This window comes from Chiloscyllium plagiosum, chromosome 32 (assembly GCF_004010195.1).
Source record: "Chiloscyllium plagiosum isolate BGI_BamShark_2017 chromosome 32, ASM401019v2, whole genome shotgun sequence".
Lineage (NCBI taxonomy): Eukaryota > Metazoa > Chordata > Chondrichthyes > Orectolobiformes > Hemiscylliidae > Chiloscyllium > Chiloscyllium plagiosum.
Window position 1 is genome coordinate 27,697,390 of NC_057741.1, and position 23,706 is coordinate 27,721,095.

At 43.1% G+C, this 23,706-nt stretch overlaps 1 protein-coding gene across 3 annotated transcripts in view; it reads left to right on the top strand.

The window, feature by feature from the left end:
- LOC122539453 (PH and SEC7 domain-containing protein 3-like) overlaps positions 1-23,706 on the top strand; it is a 421,315-nt gene that overhangs the window by 167,737 nt on the left and 229,872 nt on the right. For all 3 annotated transcript variants that reach the window (XM_043674302.1, XM_043674303.1, XM_043674304.1), the window contains exon 3: positions 16,684-17,608. In XM_043674302.1, the coding sequence (XP_043530237.1) occupies positions 16,684-17,608 (925 nt within the window). The remainder of the gene's footprint in view (positions 1-16,683; positions 17,609-23,706) is intronic.

Genomic DNA, 23,706 nt, shown 5'->3' on the forward strand with positions numbered 1-23,706 from the left:
GACTATAACCTGGTGTTGTGTGATTTTTAACTTTTCTCAAAGGGTGATGAATCTGTTGAATTAACTACTCCAGAGTTCAGTGGATGCTGGGGCATTGAATAAATTTAAGGAGGCCCTTAAGTGGGTAATGTATGGGCTTCTGAGGGTGGGTCCCTTTGTCAGACATGCTCAGCTGAAAGACATCAGTGTGGAGTGGAGGGAGGTTGGGAGAGGTGTGCTGGCTGCTGAGCTAATCACTCTGCCTTTGCTTCCGGCCCATCTCACCCTCTTCCCATCGATGGCACTGCCTCCATTACTTACCAGTGCCTGGGACCCTCCTCGATCTGAGGTGTAAGTACCAACAGCAGCCGTCACCTCCCCAGTGGCGCTGCTGAGTAGAGTAAAACCAAGGCAGGTAAATGGATTGAGTGAAGGATTAGTCATGACCCAATTGGATCAGACTTGGAAGTACTGAATTATCTATTCAAATCATAGAATCCATACAGTGTGGGAGCAGGCTATTTGGCCCATCAGGTCCACACCAGCCCTCCGAAGAGCATCCCTTCCAGACCCATCCCCTGTCTGCTCCCTGTAACCTTGCATTTCACTAGTCTGTGGTGTATGCTTAATATAGGTCTATGCAAGTACTCCATACCCCAACATCAGTTTGGGAATACCGTGTCTGGTTAGTACAGGCATCCTGTTTTACTTCTCCTACACTCCATGTAGCCTATTCTGTTTGTGCATGATCCCAGGACTGAGAGATTCTGATCACCAGGAAAGATTGAACAGGAGGGGACTCTGTTCTCCCGATAGAAATGACTGAGGAGTGATCGATGGATGGATCTTAAAATTATGATGTCGTTTGACTACATTGATGAAGCAAAGATTGAAAATTGAGCTCAGCTGTATTATTTTATTCAGATTAGGCTGTATAATTGTAATTCTACTAGAAATGTCCTGCCATTCACTTATTGCCAGTTTAACATTTTTAAAATTTCAAAGCCAAGCAAATGGAAGCAATATTTTGTGTACTTTTAGAGTAGAGTTCAGATATTTATGATGGCTCCCTCCAGCCTGAAGTCACTTTTTTGACCACCACTAATGGTTTATATTACAGAAAAACAGTCACTTCACAAAGCACCATTCAATGTGCGTGGCATATTGTAAAGGCTGAGAGATTACGATGCTTTTATTTAAGATCCCCTTTGCAGTTTATTTGGTGGGCTGTTTGCAGCTTATTTATGGCACGGTTTACGGCTCAGTTTATTGCAGAGATCCAAGTTGCTAGATTTTCTGTCTATCAAAAGTTATTGTACTGTTGAAGGACAGTGCTTTGAAAACAGGGTTGAATTTTACACATAAGCCCAAAGGAGTTAAACATCAATTACATTCAATCGGGTCCACCTAAATTCTTACGATGAATGACCTGAAAAATTCATTAGAAAATGGTGGAATTTATGAGACAGGATCTTATCGCCAAAGTACTGTGATATATCTCTCACATTACTCAGTTGGCCATGACATGTCTTTATGCTGTTGATGCTAAAGTAGCAAATTGTTGCTGAGCTTTTCCAAAGCTGCCTCTTCATTTGTGTGCCATGACGGTGGGTTATGGTTGTTGTCTCGCCACTGTTAGTGCAATATGGTAAGTGCTAATGCTTATTAGACCTTGGTCACTCTTGTTGATTTGTTCTCTAGTGCGGCCGTAATGCATCCATAGAGTGTGAATGCCAGTGAATATTTTAAGAGGGAAGACTTGTGGGTCCAAAGGGTACTGTCCCTACCTCATTCATGGAGTGCTGAGCCTGTGCATCCTTCCCCTGCTATTCCCCAAAAGGGAAAGAATTATGTGTGAAGATATCCAAAGATGAAGAATAATTCTGGGATTAGTTGGTCCATTAAGTAAACTACCCTCTTGCCCCAGCTGCCCATTTGACTAAAACTGTTGGTATGACCAATAGAATACAGGTTATTTAACTGGTCACAAATAACACTGTGCCAGTTGCTGTGGTAACAGTTTTAACATTGGCCTGCTTCTATGCCATCTCTCTGGAAAGGCAAAGTGAATCCTTTAGCAAAATAACAGTGCTTTACTGGAAAATAATTAAATCTTACATTCCTGTCACGTACCTCATATCTCAGCTAAAGCCCACTACAGTCAATTAGATACTTTTTGGAGTGAATGGGGCTCAGGTGCTTGAAAACTGTCATGGGCATGATGGGCCGAAGAGCCTTTTTCTGTGCTGTGAAACTCGATAACTTTGTGACTCTACTTCACTGTTCTCATGTTGTAAAGGTAAGCAGCCTTGTAATAATGACTGGATAATCTTTTTCTGTTGGCGGAGCAATAAATACTGATTAGGGTGTTGGAAAGAACTCCCCTGCTCCTCTTAATGTTGTGTCATGAGATCATTTGAGAGGGAGGAGGCACTTCTGCCCAGTATCACTTCTGAAAGGCTGGATCTCTGACTGGGCTGCAGTCGCTCTGCTCTGCACTGGAACTTGAGCCTCATTGTGCTCAGGTTTCTGAGCCTCATTTTCCAAACGAGGGTTGAAAGTACAACCCACTGATCCAAGGATGATACCTTTGAATGATAGATAATTTCAATAACCTCTTTGTTTCTAAAAGCTGAGTTGGTATTACTCTACGTTGGAGAATTTGTAATAAGCTTTCATGGTCTTCGACCAATGCACTTGAATAAAATCTATTAACGATGGAGACTTTTAAGCTTTATCCTGCGCAAAGAGAAATTACTGAGTTAATTAGGATAAAGGTATGTAGAAAATAATGGAAGCACAGTACACACAGCTATTTATTGAGCTAGTTTGTGAAACTGGCTTTGAGGAATAAACAGTATGGGTGAAATGCAGGAATTTACAAAATCCCCAGGCCCAAGTGTGTTTTTTGTTGTAATATTACTGATCTTTAGTATCTGTCTCCTCAATCACAGCAGCAGTATGTTCAACATCATATCGAGGATCCTCCAACATCACCATTCTCATTGAAACCAATGTCACACTGACATAGAGCAGCAACATTGGGGAAAACTCATCTCTGCAATTCTCCCCACCCCTCCCCAAGTTGTGTGCCATCCTGGGTTAAACATGTGTCCTGTTCTTTCATTGACAGTGGATCAATAACCTCCCAACTCCTTCTCAATCTCCATTATCACAGTACTTTAACTACAAACACTGAAGTGGTTCAAAAAGACACTATTGCCCTTTGCAGTACAATCACAAGAGGACGATAAATGCTAATCTTCCCAAATGACACCCAGACTTTAAGAATAGGTAAGTAGTGGTTTCTGTTTGTATAATGCAAAGACTTAAGAATGCTTTTTCAATGAAACTTAACCAGGAGATCCTTGTAGGACTATTCATTCTAACAGAGTAACACACTGTGTGTCACAGACAGTGTTTTTGACCTGATATAAATGGGGATCTTCTCCCTGCGTTCTTCAATTGTCATGATTTGGAGGAGCCGGTGTTGGACTGGGGTGTACAAAGTTAAAAATCTCACAACACCAGGTTATAGTCCAACAGGTTTAATTGGAAACAGTCGCTTTCAGAGTGCTGTTCCTACAACGACCTGATGAAGGAGCGTCGCTCCGAAAGCTAGTGCTTCCAATCAAACCTGTTGGACTATAACCTGGTGTTGTGTGATTTTTAACCTCCTTCAATTGTAACCATCTCCCTACTTTGTATTATGCTGGCATGCTTATTCACTGTCTGGCTCTTTTAACCCAGTGAAACTGACAAGATGTCGGTATCTCAAAACAAATCTCTATATCCCTCCAGAAGGTAGATATTTTTATTCAATTAAACTCTATAGACGTACTGTTACACACCTTTAGAGTAGATGAGACATGAACCCAGGCTTTCTGGTTTAGTGGTCGGGACAGTATCAATGTGCCACAAGAGTTATCCTGCAGTATGTGCTGAGTAGTGGGAGCCAAAGTGTAGGGATCACAGATACATCTTCTAATTTAAATAATATGATTCAAGGGTATCTCACAAGATATCTACAAGGACCTCAGTTATTTTATATATCCATAATCTATTTTGGTGATTGTACAGAAAGTCCGATCTCCAAATTCACAGATAAAGGCAGTATTATAATCAGTGCAGATGAAACCGTAAAATAACAGGTTTTAGCAAATGGACTGATCTGTGGCAAATGCTTCGCAATGAAGTGTCAAGGACAGATTATGACCTTTAAATATGTATTCATCACCTGCCTGTGAGCAGATTTGGTATAATTAGTTCCTGTTTTTTAATGACTGTGGGATAGGAGGGGCATGCATAATTCCCACATTTCCTCTGTTCTTAGGCTGGGCCTTTTCCAGAATCTTAACACTGTGGTAAAGTTAAAAACCACGAGTAGGATTTATTTTAAACACTCTCAGAGTCAGGTTGGAAGGGAGAGGTGGGAGTTGTACAGGGGAGCTACAAGCTTCAGAGCACAGGTACATCTATAAACATACATGAAGAGGTGAAGACAAAGAGACTCTTCAACTGGTGACACCTTAAGTACAAAGAAGAAACAAGCAGGGGACCCCAGTTTAACAAGGCTCTTGTTTTTAAAGATGGATTCCAAAGGTCAATAGTTGGAATTAGTATCCTTTGTGGGGGTGGATCGATTTGGTTAACCAATCAGTTGAAGGCAACTTCTCTTTTAAACATCTTCCAGGGGAATTTTGCTGAAATATGACTTCTACTTCACCATTTTGATTAAAGAAAAGTTAACTCTTAGAGAGTGCAAATACAGGTGGTTGCATGCCTTTTACAGGCCAGAGAGAGGCTTTAGCCTTGTAGGCAGTTTAGGGGTGTTGATTCAGCAGACCTCCTATCAACCCCATAAACTGTTATTTCAAAAGCCTCTGGGAATCATGTGACCAAGCCTTCTTTGTAGAGAAGCTGTTATTGTGGTCAGGGTAACAGTTACTGTGGTGACAGAGATTTGTGGTGCAGAAAGCCAGTTGTCTACTCCACATTCCAGAGGTTAAGTGGAAAGTCCTTTACACATCTTGGAAAGTGGGTGTAATCTGTGATATAAGAGATTTTGGAGATTTTTTTGTAGCAGATTGTAACATAGCAATGAGCATTCCAGGTGACACCAGGGTGTTGATTTACCTGGCTGATGTTGACTTTGGAGAAGGTTTTGGATGATTGTTTTGGTTAGCACTGTGGCTCAGTGGTTAGCACTACCTCACAGTGCCAGGGACCTGGCTTCGATTCCAGCCTTGGGTGACTTGAGTTTGGACATTCTCCCTGTATCTGTGTGGGTTTTCTCTGGTTTCCTCTCACAATCCAAAGATGTGCAGGTTAGGTGAATTGGCCATGCTAAATTGACCATATGGAGGTTATAGAGATGTATGGCTTGGAAATAAACTCTTTGGTTGAACTTGTCCACGTTGACCACATATCCTAACCTAATCTAGTCCCGTTTGCCAGCACTTTTAAATGTTGTAATTGTACCAGCCTCTACCACTTCCTCTGGCAACTCATTCCATACACGAACCACCTTCTGCGTGATTAGGTGCATTAGTCAGGGTAAATGTAGAATAATAGGGTAGGGGGATGGGTTTGGGTGGTTTACTCTTCAGAGCATCGGTGTGGACATGTTGGCCTGTCTCCACACTGTAGGGATTCTATGATTACTAGGCGGAGGTGGGTACTGCCGATGCTGGAGATTAGAGTCAAGATTAGCACAGCACAGGTCAGGCAGCATCCGAGGAGCAGGAAAATCGAAGTTTCGGGCAAAAGCCCTTCATCAGGAACTTCCTGAATGCTGCCTGATCTGCTGTGCTTTTCCAGCACCACTCTAATCTTGATTCTATGATAACTGCCATGTCCTGTCACATGACAGTAGCAGACCTCTTTGTGGCCTGAATCTTGTGTTTTTTAAAACAGTCACTACATGTACGGATTAAATAAAAAAAGCTATATTTATTAACAATTGGTCTTTACTCTGTTTGTGACAGTCGGCAGATATGAGGTTGTTCTTTTTGTACTTAAAAAGATGGCGAAATGCTAAAAACCAGCTGGGCTATCCAAAGAGGTTTGGGGCTTCAGATGAACAGATCATTGAGAAGATGAAGAACAAGTACAGGCAAATACTCAAAAAGGCAAATGAAATAATTGCCTTTATCTCTAGAAGGCTAGAGTGGCAGGGATGAAGAGTCAGGCTTTAGTGACACAAAGGCCTGGTGAGACCACACCCTGAGGACTGTGAGCAACTTTAGGTGCCAGACCTTAGGAGCACTAGATTGACATTGGAGGAGTGCAGTGTTGACTTATTAGACTGACAGCTGGACTCAAAGGATTCAACAAGTTGTTGAGTCATCACAGAGCTGTATGGCATGGAAACAGACTCTTCAGTCCAACTCATCCATGCTGACCACCAATGCATCCGTGTAATTTTGTACCAGGGGTATTAAGGGGTACTTTGACAGTTTCACAATATTAAGGGGAGCAGATAACATAGATTGGGACAAAAGAATGAGTTAGAATACCCATGATTAGAGTTTTGATGACCAATGGTATTAAAGGATTAGGGAAAAGATGGATAAATGGATTGAGATTGCAGATCAGCCATTCTCTCATTGAATAGCAGGATAGATTAGAGGGGGCTGAATGGTCTTTTTGTTTCCATGTTTTAATGACGCAAAAGGAGGCTTGGAGCTACAGTGAAGGTAGGGTTGTGGCAATGTAGATGTAAAAGAGAAAATTAATAGTGGGCAGGGACAGGTGGGACAGCATGGATTGAATAAAGGTTTTTGAGCAGTCCGAAGGGATGGAAGAAGGGAGAGTTATACAGCTCCAGTACTGAAGGGCAGAATCTGGGTTAAGGGGAAAAGCTGAGCCAAAGGACAAAGATTAATATGCAACTGGAGAGAAAGGGGAAGGAGGAGAAGTAGGGAGTTGACTGGGGTGAGGAGTGAGGTCAGACCAAGGTAGAGACAGGAAAAAAGGATTGCATTGATCTAGTGCCTTTCAGAACCAAATGTGTCTCAGTGCAGGTGGGGCTCTCTGTTTCATGTTAATGAAAGGCAGCACCTCTGACAGCGCAGTGCTCCCTCGGTACTGCGATGGAGTACCAGTCTGTGTTATTTCATGAACCCACAGTTTGTGACTCTGGGTGCATGTGCTACCAACAGAGTCTTGGTTAAAAATCTCACAACACCAGGTTATAGTCCGACAGGTTTATTTGATGAAGGAGCAGCGCTCTGATAGCTAATGCTTCCAAATAAACCTGTTGGACTATAACCTGGTGTTGTGTGATTAACTTTGTACACCCCAGTTCAACATCAGTACCTACGCAAGAGTTTTGGGCACTGAATTTTACAATTTCGAAATGGGTGGACAGAAATAGCTCCAAATTAAGTGGTGTCTGTGACGTAATAGCAATGTAATAACTATGTTGCAGAAATATGGTTCATTGGATGCAGTTAGTGACTGTGTTTGTCGGGAAGTTTCCTGTTTGGAGTGGGCAGCAGTGCCACCTACTGTTGGGAGTTAGTGGGCCTGATAGCATGGTCCAGTCACACAAAACACAACTAGCAACTATTCCCCTTGTGTTTGAAGACAGGATAGATGCAGGAACAGCATCTGTGATGTAGAGGCCTTCCTGAGTTGTAGTATCCCTACGCCAGGACCTGGAGGCCTGGGTTCATGTCCCAACTGGTTCGGAGGTGTGTGATAGCAACCCTGAACATGTTGATAATCCTTGTGTAACAGAATAGCCACAAGAATTCTAATGCAGACTTTTAAAATTTGCTCATTTTTAAACACTTTTAGCACAATTGAATAAAATTTTGGAAACTTTGCTCAGGAACATCCAATGTGAGAGATTTCCTAACATATTATTGGGCTTAAGTGAAAGCTTTAAGAATGAGACGATATAGAAAGTGATAGAGAGCTGGAAGCAATGACTTCCTTTTTATTGGAGATTTAAGAGCTGCATAAATTAAGTGATTTTAAAAATGAAAATCCCTGTTGGGAAATTTTGGGTGCAGTGAAATTGGTATATCACTGAATAGTAGTGTGGGAATTATTTATTTTGTCTTTAACCATTTTTGCTGTTGTCAGGTGGTTTACATGGCAAAGTCAGTGTTAGCAATTTGCTGGAGCAAAATATTATGGGGGGAGGGCGGAATCTTGTCTGTAATTGTGCGAGAGGCTAAATGTTTCTCACGCCAAAATGAAAGTTTGCAATGAAATGCTCAGAGTATTAAAGGCAGCTCGAGTTCCCAACAGCAGGCTTTGTGAATGCCCTTTACCTGCATCTGTATCTCATCCCTGCTCAATAAAAGGCCCACTTGCTTTAAGTTCCCCTTCTGAGTTAAGGTCTCCACCACTGGGCATGAATGCTTACAAGTAGAGTGCAGCGGACAAGGTCATGTTCTTGGTGGATATTGGAGTGCCACTCAGTCCTCTGTGGGGAGTGTTGTTTGTCTGTACCAGGCCAGGATGGAGGCTGAGTGAGACTTGTCTGAGTTATGCGGCACACAGAGGATGACGGAGGGAGGCTGCCGCTCAATGAACAAAGGTTGAGGTCTGAAATAAAAGCAGGTCTGGCAGCATCTGTGGAGACAGAAACATTTTGAGTCCAAAATGACTCTTAGAGTCATAGAGATGTACAGCATGGAAATAGACCCTTCGGTCCAACTCATCTGTGCGGACCAGATGTCCTAACCTAATCTAGTCCCATTTTCCAGCACTTGGTCCATGTCCCTCTAAACCCTTCCTATTCATATACCCATCCAGATGTCTTTTAAATGCTGTAATTGTACCGACCTCCATCACTTCCTCTGGCAGCTCATTCCACGCATGCATCATCCTCTGTGAGAAAACGTTGCCCCTTACGTCCCTTTTAAATCTTTCCCCTGTCACCCTAAACCTATGCCCTCTAGTTTTGGATTCCCATGAAGAGTCTTTGTCTATTTACCCTATCCATGACCCTCATGATTTTATAAACCACTACAAGGTCACCCCTCAGCCTCCAACGCTCCAGTGAAAACAGCCCCAGTCTATTCAGTCTCTCCCTATAGCTCACATCTTCCACCCCTGGCAACATCTTTTTAACTCTTTTCTGAACCCTTCAGAAGTCTGCCTGGAGACAAGAGGCAAGCTGAGCAGGGAACTACTGAAGGGCTAGAATGTTTTAAGTCCAGGCATCCATTGTGCGAACCATTGGATAGAGATGCACAGTGAGTGATGATTCCTAATGAGCCCAGTGTGAAGGCTAAGGGACAAAACATTCATATGTACCGGAAAGCTGAGTGTGCACGTTTAAAAATTAAAAATGAAACAAGGTCCTTTGGAGAGGGGATTATAGAAACTCTAACAACAGAGGAAAACTGATCAGGATGGGTTAACAAAGAGGGAGGAAAGAACAATGGATTGTTTGGGGAAATTAATTAATGCTGGCAAGAGAAAATTAAGTGGTTAACCATCAAAATAAAGTGAAGACCTTTTACATCATGAGAATTCTTGTGAATGATGTGTACAGAAGGCAAAATAATTTATGTAGCAGAGAGATAACTGGAACAGGATTTTCTTTCAGAAGCTTGGTCTGTTGACTTATTTCACCACAGAAGGTTTCGAGGGGAATTGAAGAAAAAAATGTTTTCACCAAAGTGTGATGGAAGGGTCTGGAATGTGCTGTTGAAAGGATAGTTGAGGCAGGAAACCTCACAACCTTTAAAAAGTACTTGGATGAGCACTTGAAGTGTCATAACATTCCATACTATGGACCAAGTGTGGGACTGGAGTAGGTTAATAGTGTGTTTTTGACAATACAGATTTAATGGGCCGAAGTGCCTCTTTGGTGCTGTATGATTCTATGACCACTGTGCCCCCTCCGACTGGAACCTGGAGGGGGAGGGACTGTGGAAACAAGAGACCCTTTTGTCACTCCATTCTGGGTTCGCACAGCTTTGCAAATCTGGAAACGTGGTGAACACTTACAGGCGAGTCTTAACTTGGAAACTGCCACGACAGGGAGTGAATGGGTCAAATTCAGAATCGCATTACTGCTGGGATTGAAATGAGCTGTCCTGTGGATTGATGTTCTGCCGGCTGCATTTACTGCTTTCAATGTGGAAGTTACTGCCGCAGATAAAGTCCGTATTTACTCAGATGTTTTCTCTTCCACTTTTTTGTCCTTTACTCAATATAGGACCTGGAAGTCAATGTCCACCAGCTTTCCTCTGGCTGAAAGGAAGAACCTACCTTTCTATACTCTGTTCCCTGACCCTTACATGCAAGCAATAATGTACATTTGAAGTGTAGTCACAGGTGTAATATAGGAAATTTGGCAATCACTAAGTGCACAGCGGCATCCCACAAACAGCAATGTGACAGTGACTGGATCCACAGGTTTTTAGGTAGTGATGTTTGAAGGATAAATATTGAATATAGCCTCAGGATCTTTTATATCTCAGTGGGCTTGTGTTCTCCTTCGAAATGCAGCTCTCCCTTAATGCTAAAGTCTCTGGACTGGAACTTAATGATGTTCCGATATTCATTGGTTAGCTCTCTGTCTCACAGTGCCAGGGACCCGGATTTCATTCCCTCCCTGGGTGACTGTCTGTGTGGAGTTTGCACATTCTCCATGGAGTCTGCATGGCCTTCCTCCGGGTGCTCCGGTTTCTTCCCACAGTCCAACGATGCGCAGGTCAGGGTGGATTGGCCATGCTAAATTACCCATAGTGTTCAGGGATGTGTAGACTAGGTGGATTAGTCAGGGGTCAATGTGAAATGTGAGGCCTGAGTTTGGGTGGGATGTTTTTCGGAAGGTTGGTGTGGGCTTGATGACCTCTTTCCACGATGTAGGGATTCTGAGACTCAAATGAGTTTGCTACTGCAGTGCTGTCAGTTGTTTACTAGACCTGAAGGGTTAGATTTCCAGTTTTCTGAGGGTGATGTACTGGATCAAGCGAGGGTTCTCTCCTTAATCGGTGGAAACCTCATTAAGAGCTGGAACAGCTCATAAGGGTCAACTACTGAAGCGAGGACTAAAACACAACTTGTAGAACATAATAAACAAAGCTGTTTGCACCTACAACAACATGGAATGTTTCACTACATTAAGAATATTAAATAAATGAATGGGTTAGCTCAGTTGGCTGCATGGTTAGTTTGCAATGGGTTCAATTCCTGCACCAGCTGAGGTTACCAGGAAGCATTCTCCTTCTCATCCTCTCCTCTTCCCTAAGGCATGGTGACCCTCAGGTTAGATCACCACCAATTGTCAGTCTAATGGGACAGCAGTGCAATAGTTGAATTCATTTACTATATAATACAAATTGCTTATAGAATGAGCAAATCATTCCAGGCTGAGTTGCACTGAGTTTTAATCAGTTAGGGAATCAAGGCCTATTGGGAAAAGGCAAAGACAGTAAGCTTGAGGATTATTTCCATGGAGGTGCCAGTGTTGGACTGGGGTGAAAAAGTTAAAAATCACACAACACCAGGTTATAGTCCAACAGGTTTAATTGGAAGCACTAGCTTTCGGAGCTACCTGATGAAGGAGCAGCACTCCAAAAGCTTGTACTTCCAAATGAACTTGTTGGACTATAGCCTGGTGTTGTGTGATTTTTAACAATGATTCCATTGAACAGCGATGCAGACTCGATGGGCTGAATGGCCTGATTCAGTATTCATACCTTATGCATCATAGACTACAAAAGAGGACTTCCAGCCTGTACTGCCTCTGCTGACTCATTAAAAGACCTACCAGAGAATGCCATCCTTCTGCCCTCTCCCTAAAGACCTGCAAACTTATCCCTCTTAAATAATCACAATATTTCACTTTAAAGGTAATTATTAATCTGTTTTCATTACCCTTGTGATGCAGTGTGTGTGAAATTGGATTGGGAATCAAAATTAAATGACTGTATAAAGTCATACTATTACAAATAGGGCTGTTTGTGGGATAGTTGTCGATGAGTTTGGGACATTGAAAACAGGGACAGACCATTCTGCCCTTTGACTCTGCTGTGATCATTTAAGTGGATCATGGCTGATCTCCTACCTCAGCGCTGGTTTCCCACAGTATTCCTGTATCCCTGCAAATCTTCAATATCTACAAATCTATTGATCTCTGTCTTCAATATGCTTGGTGTCTAAGGCTCCAGAACTCTCTAGAGTTATAGAGAATGCCACAGATTCAACAACCTCGGAAGAAATACTCCTGATCTCAGTCCAAAATACCTGCCACTAATCTTGGGATGACCTTTCGAACTGAGATGAGGAAGACTTTCTTCAGCCAGAGGGTGGCAATTCTGTGAAACTCATTGCCTCAGAAGGCTGTGGAGGCCAAGCTATTGAGTGGCTTTTAAACAGAGGTAAGTTCTTGATTAGTAAGGGGGTCAAAGGTTACCAGGGAAAGGTGGGAGAAAGGCGTTGAGAAACATATCAACCATGATGGAATGGTGGAGCAGACTCGATGAGCCAAATGGCCTAATTTTGCTCCTGTATCTTATGGTCATCTGACTGTGTCCCATGTTATAGACGTCACCCATCCCTTTTGTGAGGGGAATATCCCTCCTACATCTATACTGTCGAGCCCTTCCTCTTCTCATGCTGCTAAACCCAAAGGAATGCAGGCCCAATCTTTCCTCATACAACAGTTCCACTTATCCCAATGATCCTTTGTTGCAGCTCTGTAACATTATCACAAGATTGCTCCAGGGTCCTGATGCCTATCACCAAGTCCGCAAACGTCTTAGCTCCCTCATCCTTCATGACCTCGCCTTGAAATGAAAACTAAACTTGCCTGGTAATGGGGCACCGTCCTGCCAATTTTGCAAGCTGCCAAATGTAAACTGTGCCAGCGTCGGCACTCCTTGGCAACCAGATAATGACAGATGAGGAATGCCAGTGTTTAACTGTTGCGCGCCGTTCAGGTTTCCTCACCCACAGAACAATATAAATGCCACAGAGTAAGTGCAACAAAGGATCACCAGACTGATCATTGATGGGCAGCAGTAGCAGTGTGTGCCATCTACAAGATGCGCTGCACCATATCATGAAGGTTTCTCTGACAGCATTGTTAAAACCATCTAGAAGGACAAGGGCAGCAGAAATCTAGGAATACCACTGCACTGTGCACCAGTGATTGGCTTTGAAATATATCACTGTTCCTTCATTGTTACTGGGTCACAGTCCTGGAACTCCCTTTGAAATTGCCTATAAGGAAGGGTTTAGAGGGCTATGGGCCAAGTGCTGGCAAATGGGACTAGATTAAGTTAGGATATCTGGTTGGCATGGACAAGTTGGACCGAAGGGTCTGTTTCCGTGCTGTACATCTCTATGACTCTATAACCATCATGATCTCGCCTCAGAGACTACAAGAGTTGAAGAAGACAACTCTCCACTAAAGGCAGTTGGAGATGGAGAACAAATAATGTTTTCTCCAGCAACTCCCACATCGCATTGAAAGACTTAAGAAAGGCAGTTCTGGTTTGGAGCTAATGTATGCTCTTTTATGTCTGAAAGAAGCATTGGATCCCTAGAACATTGTCTCTTCAGAATTTCACTGATATCTTTAGGCTGTAGTTTAGGATCTCAGTATGAGGTCAGATTTTATCGTGCCCCAGTTTATTGAAGATGAACAATCGACTCTCTAATAAACATACAATAAATAAATGCATTTGTGGTGGAGCTTATGTTAATCAGCTCATTAGAGTGGAAAAGGAAATGGTCACAATGTAAAATGTTCAGCTGTTATTTTGGCATTTACTTTTTCATGTGCAGTAGACTCGAATGACCTGGGTTAAATATGTTCCATTGTCTTTTACTTGTATTTAGAATAGCACAGCACTGTTTGGAAGGCAAAGCCTGTCTCAGGAAGAGCAATCTGGGTAAAAGTAATAAAGGTGAAGTGATGAACATCAGAGAGGTTTTTTCAGGTGCAACCACAACCCAACCAATTTATTTTGCTTTCTAGCTCTCTTCCTCCCACAAGGACACTGAGCTTTTGGTGTATTTGATGGTCAGAAATACACAGGCCATTTAGATCATCAGGGTTTTCTTTTGTTGCACTGCGCATGAGCCTCCTCATTCCTGATTAAGGGCTTTTGCCCAAAACTTCGATTCTCCTGCTCCGCGGATGCTGTCTAACCTGCTGTGTTTTTCCAGCAGTACACTCTCGACCCTCCTCCTTCCATTGTTCACCGAAGATTACCACTATGTCGCCTGTTTGATGCCTTGTGCTAATTTAGCCAATGTTCTGCTGGGTGGATGTACTGTAAAAGGGTGTATAACTCTCTCCCATTTTGTATTGCTCACCATTTTTCATGTGAGAAGCTCTGACACTAAATTTTACAACTTCATTGTCGCATTGGCCAAGTCTCAATGCTTCCTTCACCATACACCAGTGGGTCACTGGATGGCATACTTTCCTCTCTCAAACTCAGGCCAATTACTGTGCTCCCTCCATCAAATGTAAATTGAGCAAAGGGCAGAATAGAAACCAGGGTTCACTTGGTCTGTTTGGCTTCCACATTGAATAAAATCATGGAAAGATCTGGTTTGTATATAGAGTCTAATCTCCCAAAGTTCTTTGTAGCCACTGCAGAGCATGTGCAGAGAGGAAGACAGGGTGAAGGTTTTGGGTCCAGTGACCCTTCTTTCGAGACTGGGCTGAGAGAGAGGCGGAGGGGTGGGGTGGGGGGAAGAGAGAGAGAGAGAGAGAAAGATAAACAAAAGGAAAGGCAAACAAAGGGATTGCTGATGATAAGCTGAGAGAAAGATAAATACAGCATGTGTGCTAATGAGAAATGTGAATTATTGAAAATGGAACAAAATACATAAATTGCTGGGAAAAGCTCAGCAGGTCTGACAGCATTTGTGGAGAGGAAGCAGAGTTAACGTTTCGGGTCCAGTGACCTTTCTTCAGAAGAAGCGTTGCAGAGTCCCTTTTTGAAGAAGGGTTACTGGACTCGAAACATTCCTCTTGTTTCTTCTCACAGACCCTGCCAGACCTGCTGAGTTTTGCCAACTGGTTCGGTTTTTTATTTATTTCGGATCTGCAGCATTTGCAGCTCTTTGTTTTATTATAGTTGAAAAATGGGTTGGTGGGAGCAGCCTGTGGGGACAGTACTCCAGGCTGAGAGGCTGAGGAACAAAGGTAGAGTACAGCATTCATGTTCCGAAATTGTTAAGCTCAGTGTCGAGCACTCTCTCTATTTAGGTAATGTCCTCCACACTCTGGGATAGGACTTGAATATAAGACCTTGTGTATCACTGTTGGGTCATTGAGGTAGAAATAACTTTTTTATAGCACGCTTTGTGTTCAGTGCAAGAAGAAAGTACAGGTGGAAAGTCAATGCAGGTACAGTTACACAGTTTAAAAGACAGATACATGAATAGGAAAGGTTTAGAGGGATATGGGCCAAATGCAGGCGAGTTGAGTTTGGGAAACTTGGTTGGCGTGGACACATTGGACCGAAGGGTCTGTTTCCGTGCTGTATGATTCTATAAGCTCTTCTCATAGACACTTGAGCTGTGAATTGTGTTAGTAGAACCTATTGATTTAAACTGCTGTCAGCTGACATATTCTTTGCTTAATAGTATGATTGGTTCAAAGAATTTCTGAAACTTCCTCAATATGGTCTATTATTGAGCTGCACAGTAATGCTAAATACAGAACACCAGGGATGGCCCAAAATCTGAGGATGAACTCAACAGGAGATATTGGGATTTCTCTGTCAGATCTGAAGGCGATAATCATAGAATCTTTACAGTGCAGAAAGAGGCCATTCAGCCCATCAAGTTTGCACTGACCCTCTGATGAGCATCCCACCCAGACCCTATCCCCATTGCCTCACACTCACCATGGCTAATTCACCTAGCCAGCACATCCCTGGACAATACAGGGCAAATATACATGGCCAATCCACCTAACCTGCACATGTTTGGACTTTGCAAGGAAACTGGAGCACTTGGCAAAAGCCCACACAGACATGGAGAGGACATGTAACCCCCCATACAGACAGTCACCCGAGGCTGGCATCGAACATGCGTCCCAGCGCTGTGAGGCAGCAGTGCGAACCACTGAACCACCATGCTGCCTGAAATAAGGAAAGGGTTTGTTTGAGCAGATGTCAAAACATAAAGGTTTCCACTTTTGGGGAAGTACAAAATTCAGAGTTATTGGATGTAGGTTTGCTCACTGATTTGGAAGGTTCATTTCCAGACGTTTCGTCACCATACTAACTAACATCTTCAATGAGCCTCCAGACGAAGCTTCGTCTGGAGGCTCATTGAAGATGTTACCTAGTATGGTGACGAAACATCTGTAAATGAACCTTCCAGCTAAGCGAGCAAACCTACATCCAGAATCTTAACCTGAGCTACAAATCTTCGCAAAATTCATGAGGGGTTATTGTTGAGCTAGTAAACAATTCTGGAGAAAGTCTTGGTGCTGAGTGTGGTTAGATTGTGAAACTCCGTAACCACAAGGTGTTGTTAAGGTGAATAATATTGATACTTCTGATTGGAAGTGGGATAAAACAGATGAAGGAGAAAGATGTGTCGGTCAGATGAGATAATGTAGGGGTTGGAAGGAGGGTTGCGAGGGGTTTGAAGAACATGGAAGACTGAGTTTCTGAGCTGTGGAGCTGGTGTAACATCAATTAATTTGTCAGACGTGGCCTAAAATGGTCTTTTTTTTGTCTGGTCTCCCTGCAGGTTGCTTCCAGTCTCCTGGAGAAGACCGACGTGTAAACAACTTGTCGATCTTAAGTCAGGAACTCCAACAAACGTCTGAGGAGGTCCAGTCAAGCAGCTGGGAGAGCTTGTACCCTATCGTGGTGGTTACTGCACCGGACCCCAGCCTGACTGCTACTCCACAGGACTTTGAGAACTATCAGCAAGAGGAGTCCAGATCTAACACCGAGACAGAATGGTCGGGCCAGGGCAGCGCCGAGAGGTTCACGGTGCCAGATTCCGAAGGTGGTCTCACAGCAACTGACACGGACGGTGGCACTTCGAATCAATCGGGAGGAGAGTCCACCACCGACTTGTCTCAGGAGCAAATCTATCAGGACGTGGCGAAGGTATTTGTGAGCAGTACCCAGGTGATGACAGCGCCCGTGTTCACCGTCGTACAGGGCCAGCAAGCTGAATTGCTCCAGTGGGGGGACGGTGAGGATGCTGCAGGAGACAATGAGCTCTTGAGAGGAGCCGAGGACGAGAAGGAACTTGCCAACGGGGACAAGGAAATGCTACAGAGTCCCTCGTTGACTGACAAAGACTTTGTGCTGGAGGATGAAAGCACCCAGGACCCCCCTCGGACTTTGGAGGGGGCAGAAGGAGAAAAGGACAAATCGCTGGCGGTGGATGATGAGATTTCGGCGTTCTTGGTAACCGAGTATGCAATGGCAAAGGCACCAGTTCCAAAGCTGCCACTGCCCGGTGAAGATGAGGAGGAGTTCAATGGGCATTTGAAAACTGATGATGACAGTGGGGCTTCTGTGGACAGTGAGAGAAGGACGCCGTTGAAAGGTGCTCAGTCTGAGACCCGGAGTGACGAGGATGATGATGTCTTTGTGACCGCGAGAGAAAGTCAAGCAAGTGTAATGAGCAGAACTTCCCTGGGAACCAAATCAGCAAAGTAATTCTATTGACATGTACTAAATTATTGGATTGCAATGTGTGGTTACGACAGACAGACAGACAGTGAATTAAAGAAACTTAACTGCGTATGGTACAAACAAAAGATATAAAACCAGTCTCAGTGTTGCTGATTTTAGGTACGTTAGTTCAAGCATCCATTTCACCATCAATATGGAATGCCCTGTCCACCCAAAAGCCCCCCTCACCATTTTGAATATTTACTGTGAATCAGTAATGTACCCATGCTGCATTCAGAGTCATTATAGTATGGAATGAAGCCATTTAGCCCATCAATCATGTTCCTGCCCTCGGTAGATTGATCCCTCTTTGGCCTCCCCTCTCTATTCCCTACTTTATTTCCCTTGGTGCCCTTCCAATTTTGTTTTGAAATAATCAGTTCTTTTCATTTCCACTACCTGTGGAGGCAATGATTAATGATTCACTGAAGCCCTCATATACACGATCATTTCCTGGCGGGGGCCAATATTGAGCTAAAGATTTGTTGCATTTTCAATTCAATAAGGAAAGAGGCACATTCTTCAAATCCAGTAATGGTCTAAGAGAAACACTTGGGTCAGTCACTGGTCCAGAATTTGCTACAACAGGGCATCTACAGTCCCAGGGGTGGCATGGTGCCTCATTGGTGCCTCACAGTGCCAGGGATGGAGGTTCAATTCCATCCTTGGCCACTGTCTGTGTGAAGTTTGCATGTTCTCCCCATGCTCCGCTTTCCTCCCACTGTCTAAAGATGTATGGATTAGGTAGATTGGCCATGCTAAATTGCCCTAAAGTTCAAAGTTTGTCTAAAGATTTGTAGCTTTGGTGCTGATTGTTGTCATTGAGGGTATGTTCACCGAGCTGGGAAGTTGGTTTGCAGATGTTTTGCCCCCCTGTCTTGGTGACATCTTCAGGGCTTTGGAGCCTCCTGTGAAGTGTCTCTTCTGGAATTTATTTGGTTCTGTTCCTGTTGCTTCCAGTTGCTGGTTCCGGTTGTTTGTTGTAGTGGCCGGTATACCGGGTCCATCATGTGCCAGACAAACATAATTTACAAGATTCCGTGCAAAGGCTGCATGAAACACAATACAGGGTAAACAGGCAAACAACTAGTAATCCGAATCCACGAACACCAACTAGCCACTAAACGCCGAAACCAGCTGTCCCTAGTAGCCATATACAGAGATGACAAGGACGACAAATTTGACTGGGTCAACACAATGATCGTAGGACAAGCTAAACAGAGGACAGCCAGAGAATTTCTAGAAGCATGGCACTTACCCTCGGACTCCATCAACAAGCACATAGACCTGGACCCAATATACCAGCAGCTACAATGGACAACCAGAAGCAGCAGAAATGGAACCAAATAAATTCCAGAAGGCAGAGTAGAGCAGCACTGAAGATGTCACCAAGACAGGGGACAAAACATCTGCAAAGCAACCTCCCAGCTTGGCAAACATACCCACAACTGTCCCATAGTGTCCAGGAAGTGCTGTCTAGATGGATTAGCTGTGGGAAATGTAGGATCCTTGGGATGAGGTATGGGGGGGTGAGTCTGGGTGGGATGCTCTTTGGACGGTCGGTGTGGACCCGATGGGGATTCTGTCATTTGTCCATGTATTCCTCAAGTGAAAAATGCTTTGCCCTCATTGGTTTTTGAAAGGGAGAATTGGTAATAGCATAGTGAGGGCACCTAACAGGCTTCCCCTCCAAAAACTAAAGTCGGATTGAAGAATTGAGAAATAACCCCAAGTAGAATTGAGCAAGAAGCGGAGCAAATTCAATGTCAAAGTCAGGGAGGGGAAGAAAATAATCAGGAAGTAATGATTGGATTGAGAGGGGAAAAGGACACAGAAAGGGAAAGATAGAAGCATCATTTCAATTTTAAAATATTCTCAATCTCACTAAAACATTCAAAATATGAAGGAATGAGACAGTACACTAGTTAATATGCAGTTATAGAAAGTTTAGTTTGTAATTACCTCACAAATACATGACAGCGTAATGTCTGACATTGCAATGTAGACAGTAAGATAGTTTTTCCATAAATTTAATGATGAAATGTTGTTACTTGGACAGAAACATTTGGTTATTGGAATCTTACTACGTTTCTGCTTGTGGCTTGAATTGGCTGTATCGTTCACTCATAACAAGCAGGAGGCCCATTATTTTGACAGCAAATTCTGGTCCATTTTCTATTGTTGGGCATCTATAGCTGAAGTTTGGAGCTGGAGCATCAGAGTCTCTCTGAGCGTTAGTAGTGACTAATTGTAATTAACTATTCAACATGAAATACTGTGGATGATATTGAGCAACCAAGCAAAAGATGGTAGGTCATTAATTGTGTACAGAATGTCAAGGAAGATGCTAAATAATTGAATACAATTAAAAATAGGGAGCGATTCCATTCCATGTGAGTCCACTATTGATCATTTAATATCCAAAAGCCCCCAAATCTCCATCCATTGACTATATCTTTTTATCTCCCCATCATGCATTCCTCTAGTTTCTGTTCATTTTGCACCTCCTCATTGATAAATGTTTATTTGAGGAATATAAGACATATGTAGGCAGCTGGAGCTGTATTGTGTGACGGTTTAAGGTGCGTAGTGTGTTGATTTAAAGCATTTACCAATTAAAGCATTTATTCATCTAGCGATTGCTAGCTTTTATTTATGTATAGATAGATTGTGTGCGGCACGGTGGCACAGTGGCACAGTGGTTAGCACTGCTGCCTCACAGCGCCAGAGATCCGGGTTCAATTCCCGCCTCAGGTGACTGACTGTGTGGAGTTTGCACGTTCTCCCCGTGTCTGCGTGGGTTTCCTCCGGGTGCTCCAGTTTCCTCCCACAGTCCAAAGACCTGTAGGTCAGGTGAATTGGCCATGCTAAATTGCCCATAGTGTTAGGTAAGGGGTAAATGTAGGGGTATGGGTGGGTTACGCTTCGGCGGGTCGGTGTGGACTTGTTGGGCTGAAGGGCCTGTTTCCACACTGTAATGTAATGTAATCTAATCTAATCTAATCTAATCAGATTGACTACTGGATCATTGGCTGATGTTTTTGAAGGGTGCTGATTGGGTCTAATCTTCAGGTTTGTTAAAAGGCAGCCAATGAAAGCCACTATTCCAAAGAAAAAACACCACCATTTTCTGAAAATCTCCTATTCATTGGAAAGTAAACATGAAACAATCTCAGTGTGTTCAGAGATTTGAATGGTCACGTTGCCCTATCTGTGGGGAAAGAAAGGTCCTTTTAAGGATGAAGAGTAAACAAAAGCTTCAGGTCTATGACAAAAGAGCAGGGGATTCGGTCTAATTGGTTACTAGTTTGAAAGATGAGCTGAACCAGCTAGCTGTTCTTTATCATTATGTATGGACAAGTCTCTATCAGTTACCTGGAGGGCATTATAAATCATATGAGCATATAAATTAGTAGCAGGAATAGACTACTCGGCATGTCAAGCCACCTCCAATATTCAATTGAACCACTGCTGATATATTTAGTCCACTTTCCCACCTCCTCCTCATAGCCTTTCACTGCCATGTTTTTCAGGAATCTATCTATCTCTGTCTTGGAGAGAATGAAAGACTCTGCTTCCCCAGCCTTTTAAGAAATTAAGTTCCAAAGACTCATGATCCCCTGTGAGAAAATGCTTCTCCACATCTTAAATAGATGTCCCCTTGTTTTTAAACAGGATCTCCTTGTTCTAGAATCTTCCACAGGAGCAAACTTACTTTCCACATCCATCCTGTTAAGACCCCTCAAGATTTAATATATTTCAACCAAATCAATCCTTGATCTTCTAAACTCTAGCAGATACAATTGAGGGTGTGGTGCTGGAAAAAGCACAGCAGGTCGGGCAGCATCCGAGGAGCAGGAAAATCGATGTTTTGGGCAAAAACCCTTCATCAGGATGCTGCCTGACCTGCTGTGCTTTTCCAGCACCACACTCTGGACTCTAATCTGCAGTCCTCACTTTCGTCTAGCAGATAAAGGCCTACCCTATTCAAACTTGCCTCAGAAAACTACACGTCTCTTCCAGGTATTCTAGTAAACCTTTCCTGAGCTATTTCTAATGGGGTTTACAATAGTTCTTAAGTAATACCGATACTGTACACAGATTGATACTGCCAGTGCTGAAGCATAATCTCTCAGTTTTGTGCTAATTCCCCTCCCGATAAATGATAGCATCCTGTTCACTTTCCTAATTACTTGCTGTATGTGTGTGCTAAGTTTTCATTATTCATGCACTTGTATGTCCAGATCCCTCTATCTCAGAGCTCAGCAATCTGTCACCATTTAGATAATATGCTTCTTTTCTCCTTCCCGCTACAATACACTATTTTTCATTTTTCCATGTAGTATTCTATTTGCCAGATATTTCTCCCACTCTCTTGACCGATCTATATGCCTTTGTCTCTTCATAATGTACTTTCCTATCTATCTTGGTGTTACTGACTTTTAATTTCTTATCCAAGTCATGAATATATATGGCAAAAACGTTAAGGCCTCAGCACAAGTCCCTATGGTACACCATTCATTGCATCTTGTCAACTGGAAAATGAACCATTTATGTCTACTGTCTGTTTCCCTTTGGCAAGGCAATCATCTAACCATGCCAATATGTTACACCTACAACGTGAGCTCTGATGTTTTATAATAACCTTTTAATAGCACAGTTTATTCCAGAAACTGAAGTACAGTATATTGATCACTTCCCCTGTGTGCAAAGCATATGTTCCTGTTTAAGGAACTCCAGTATGTTGGCTAAACATAATTTTCTTTTCATGAAGACAGTGATTCTGTCTGGTTATCGTGAACTTCTCAAAGTATCCTGCTATAACACTCTTAAAAATGGATCATAATCCCTTTTTTTTAAGACATATTAAGCCAAATGGCCTGTGTTTTCCTGTTTTCTGTCTCTGAATTATAGGAGCCACATTTGCTGTTTTCCAATTCAGTCTCACCAATTCGAGGAAATTTTGGAAAATTAAAACCAATGCATCAACTATTTCTTTAGCCACTTCTTTTAAGATGAAGTCCATTAGAATCTGGGGACCTCTCAGACCACAGTTCCAGCTGCTTGCTCAGTATCATTTCACTGGTGATTATAAATTTCTTGTGTTCCTCCCTTCCCACATAGTTGGCCAAAACACGAGTGTCTGGTGACACAGGCCAGTAAAGGAGGCAAGTTTTCTAAAAAAAAACATAGTTGTGTTTTTAACAATAATAAGTGGGTATTGTTTATCTCTATTCATTACCAGGTTTAACAGTCATGGTTGGATGTGACTCATGGTCTCTGGTTTAGTAGTACTAAACCAGTTTAGTAGTAACCACTAAACTGTTATATCCATCATGCTGCCAACTGCAAGCTAACATTCCTAGTATAGCAGGCCGTGAAAAGGAACATAGCAAAACAATAGACAGTAGACAATAGGTGCAGGAGTAGGCCATTCTGCCCTGCGAGCCTGCACCACCATTCAATATGATCATGGCTGATCATCCTTAATCAGTATCCTGTTCCTGCCTTATCTCCATAACCCTTGATTCCACTATCCTTGAGAGCTCTATCCAACTCTTAAATGAATCCAGAGACTGGGCCTCCACTGCCCTCTGGGGCAGAGCATTCCACACTGCCACCACTCTCTGGGTGAAGAAGTTTCTCCTCATCTCTGTCCTAAATGGTCTACCCTGTGTTTTTAAACTGTGTCCTCTGATTCGGCACTCACCCATCAGCGGAAACGTGTTTCCTGCCTCCAGAGTGTCCAATCCTTTAATAATCTTATATGTCTCAATCAGATCCCCTCAGTCTTCTAAACTCAAGAGTATACAAGCCCAGTCGCTCCAGTCTTTCAGCATAAGGTAGTCCCGCCATTCCAGGAATTGACCTCGTCCAGGTGTGGTCTCACCAGGGCCCTGTACAGCTGCAGAAGGACCTCTTTGCTTCTATACTCAATCCCTCTTGTTATGAAGGCCAGCATGCTATTAGCCTTCTTCACTACCTGCTGTACCTGCATGCTTACCTTCATTGAGTGGTGTACAAGAACCCCCAGATCTCTCTGTACTGCCCCTTTACCTAAATTGATTCCACTGAGGTA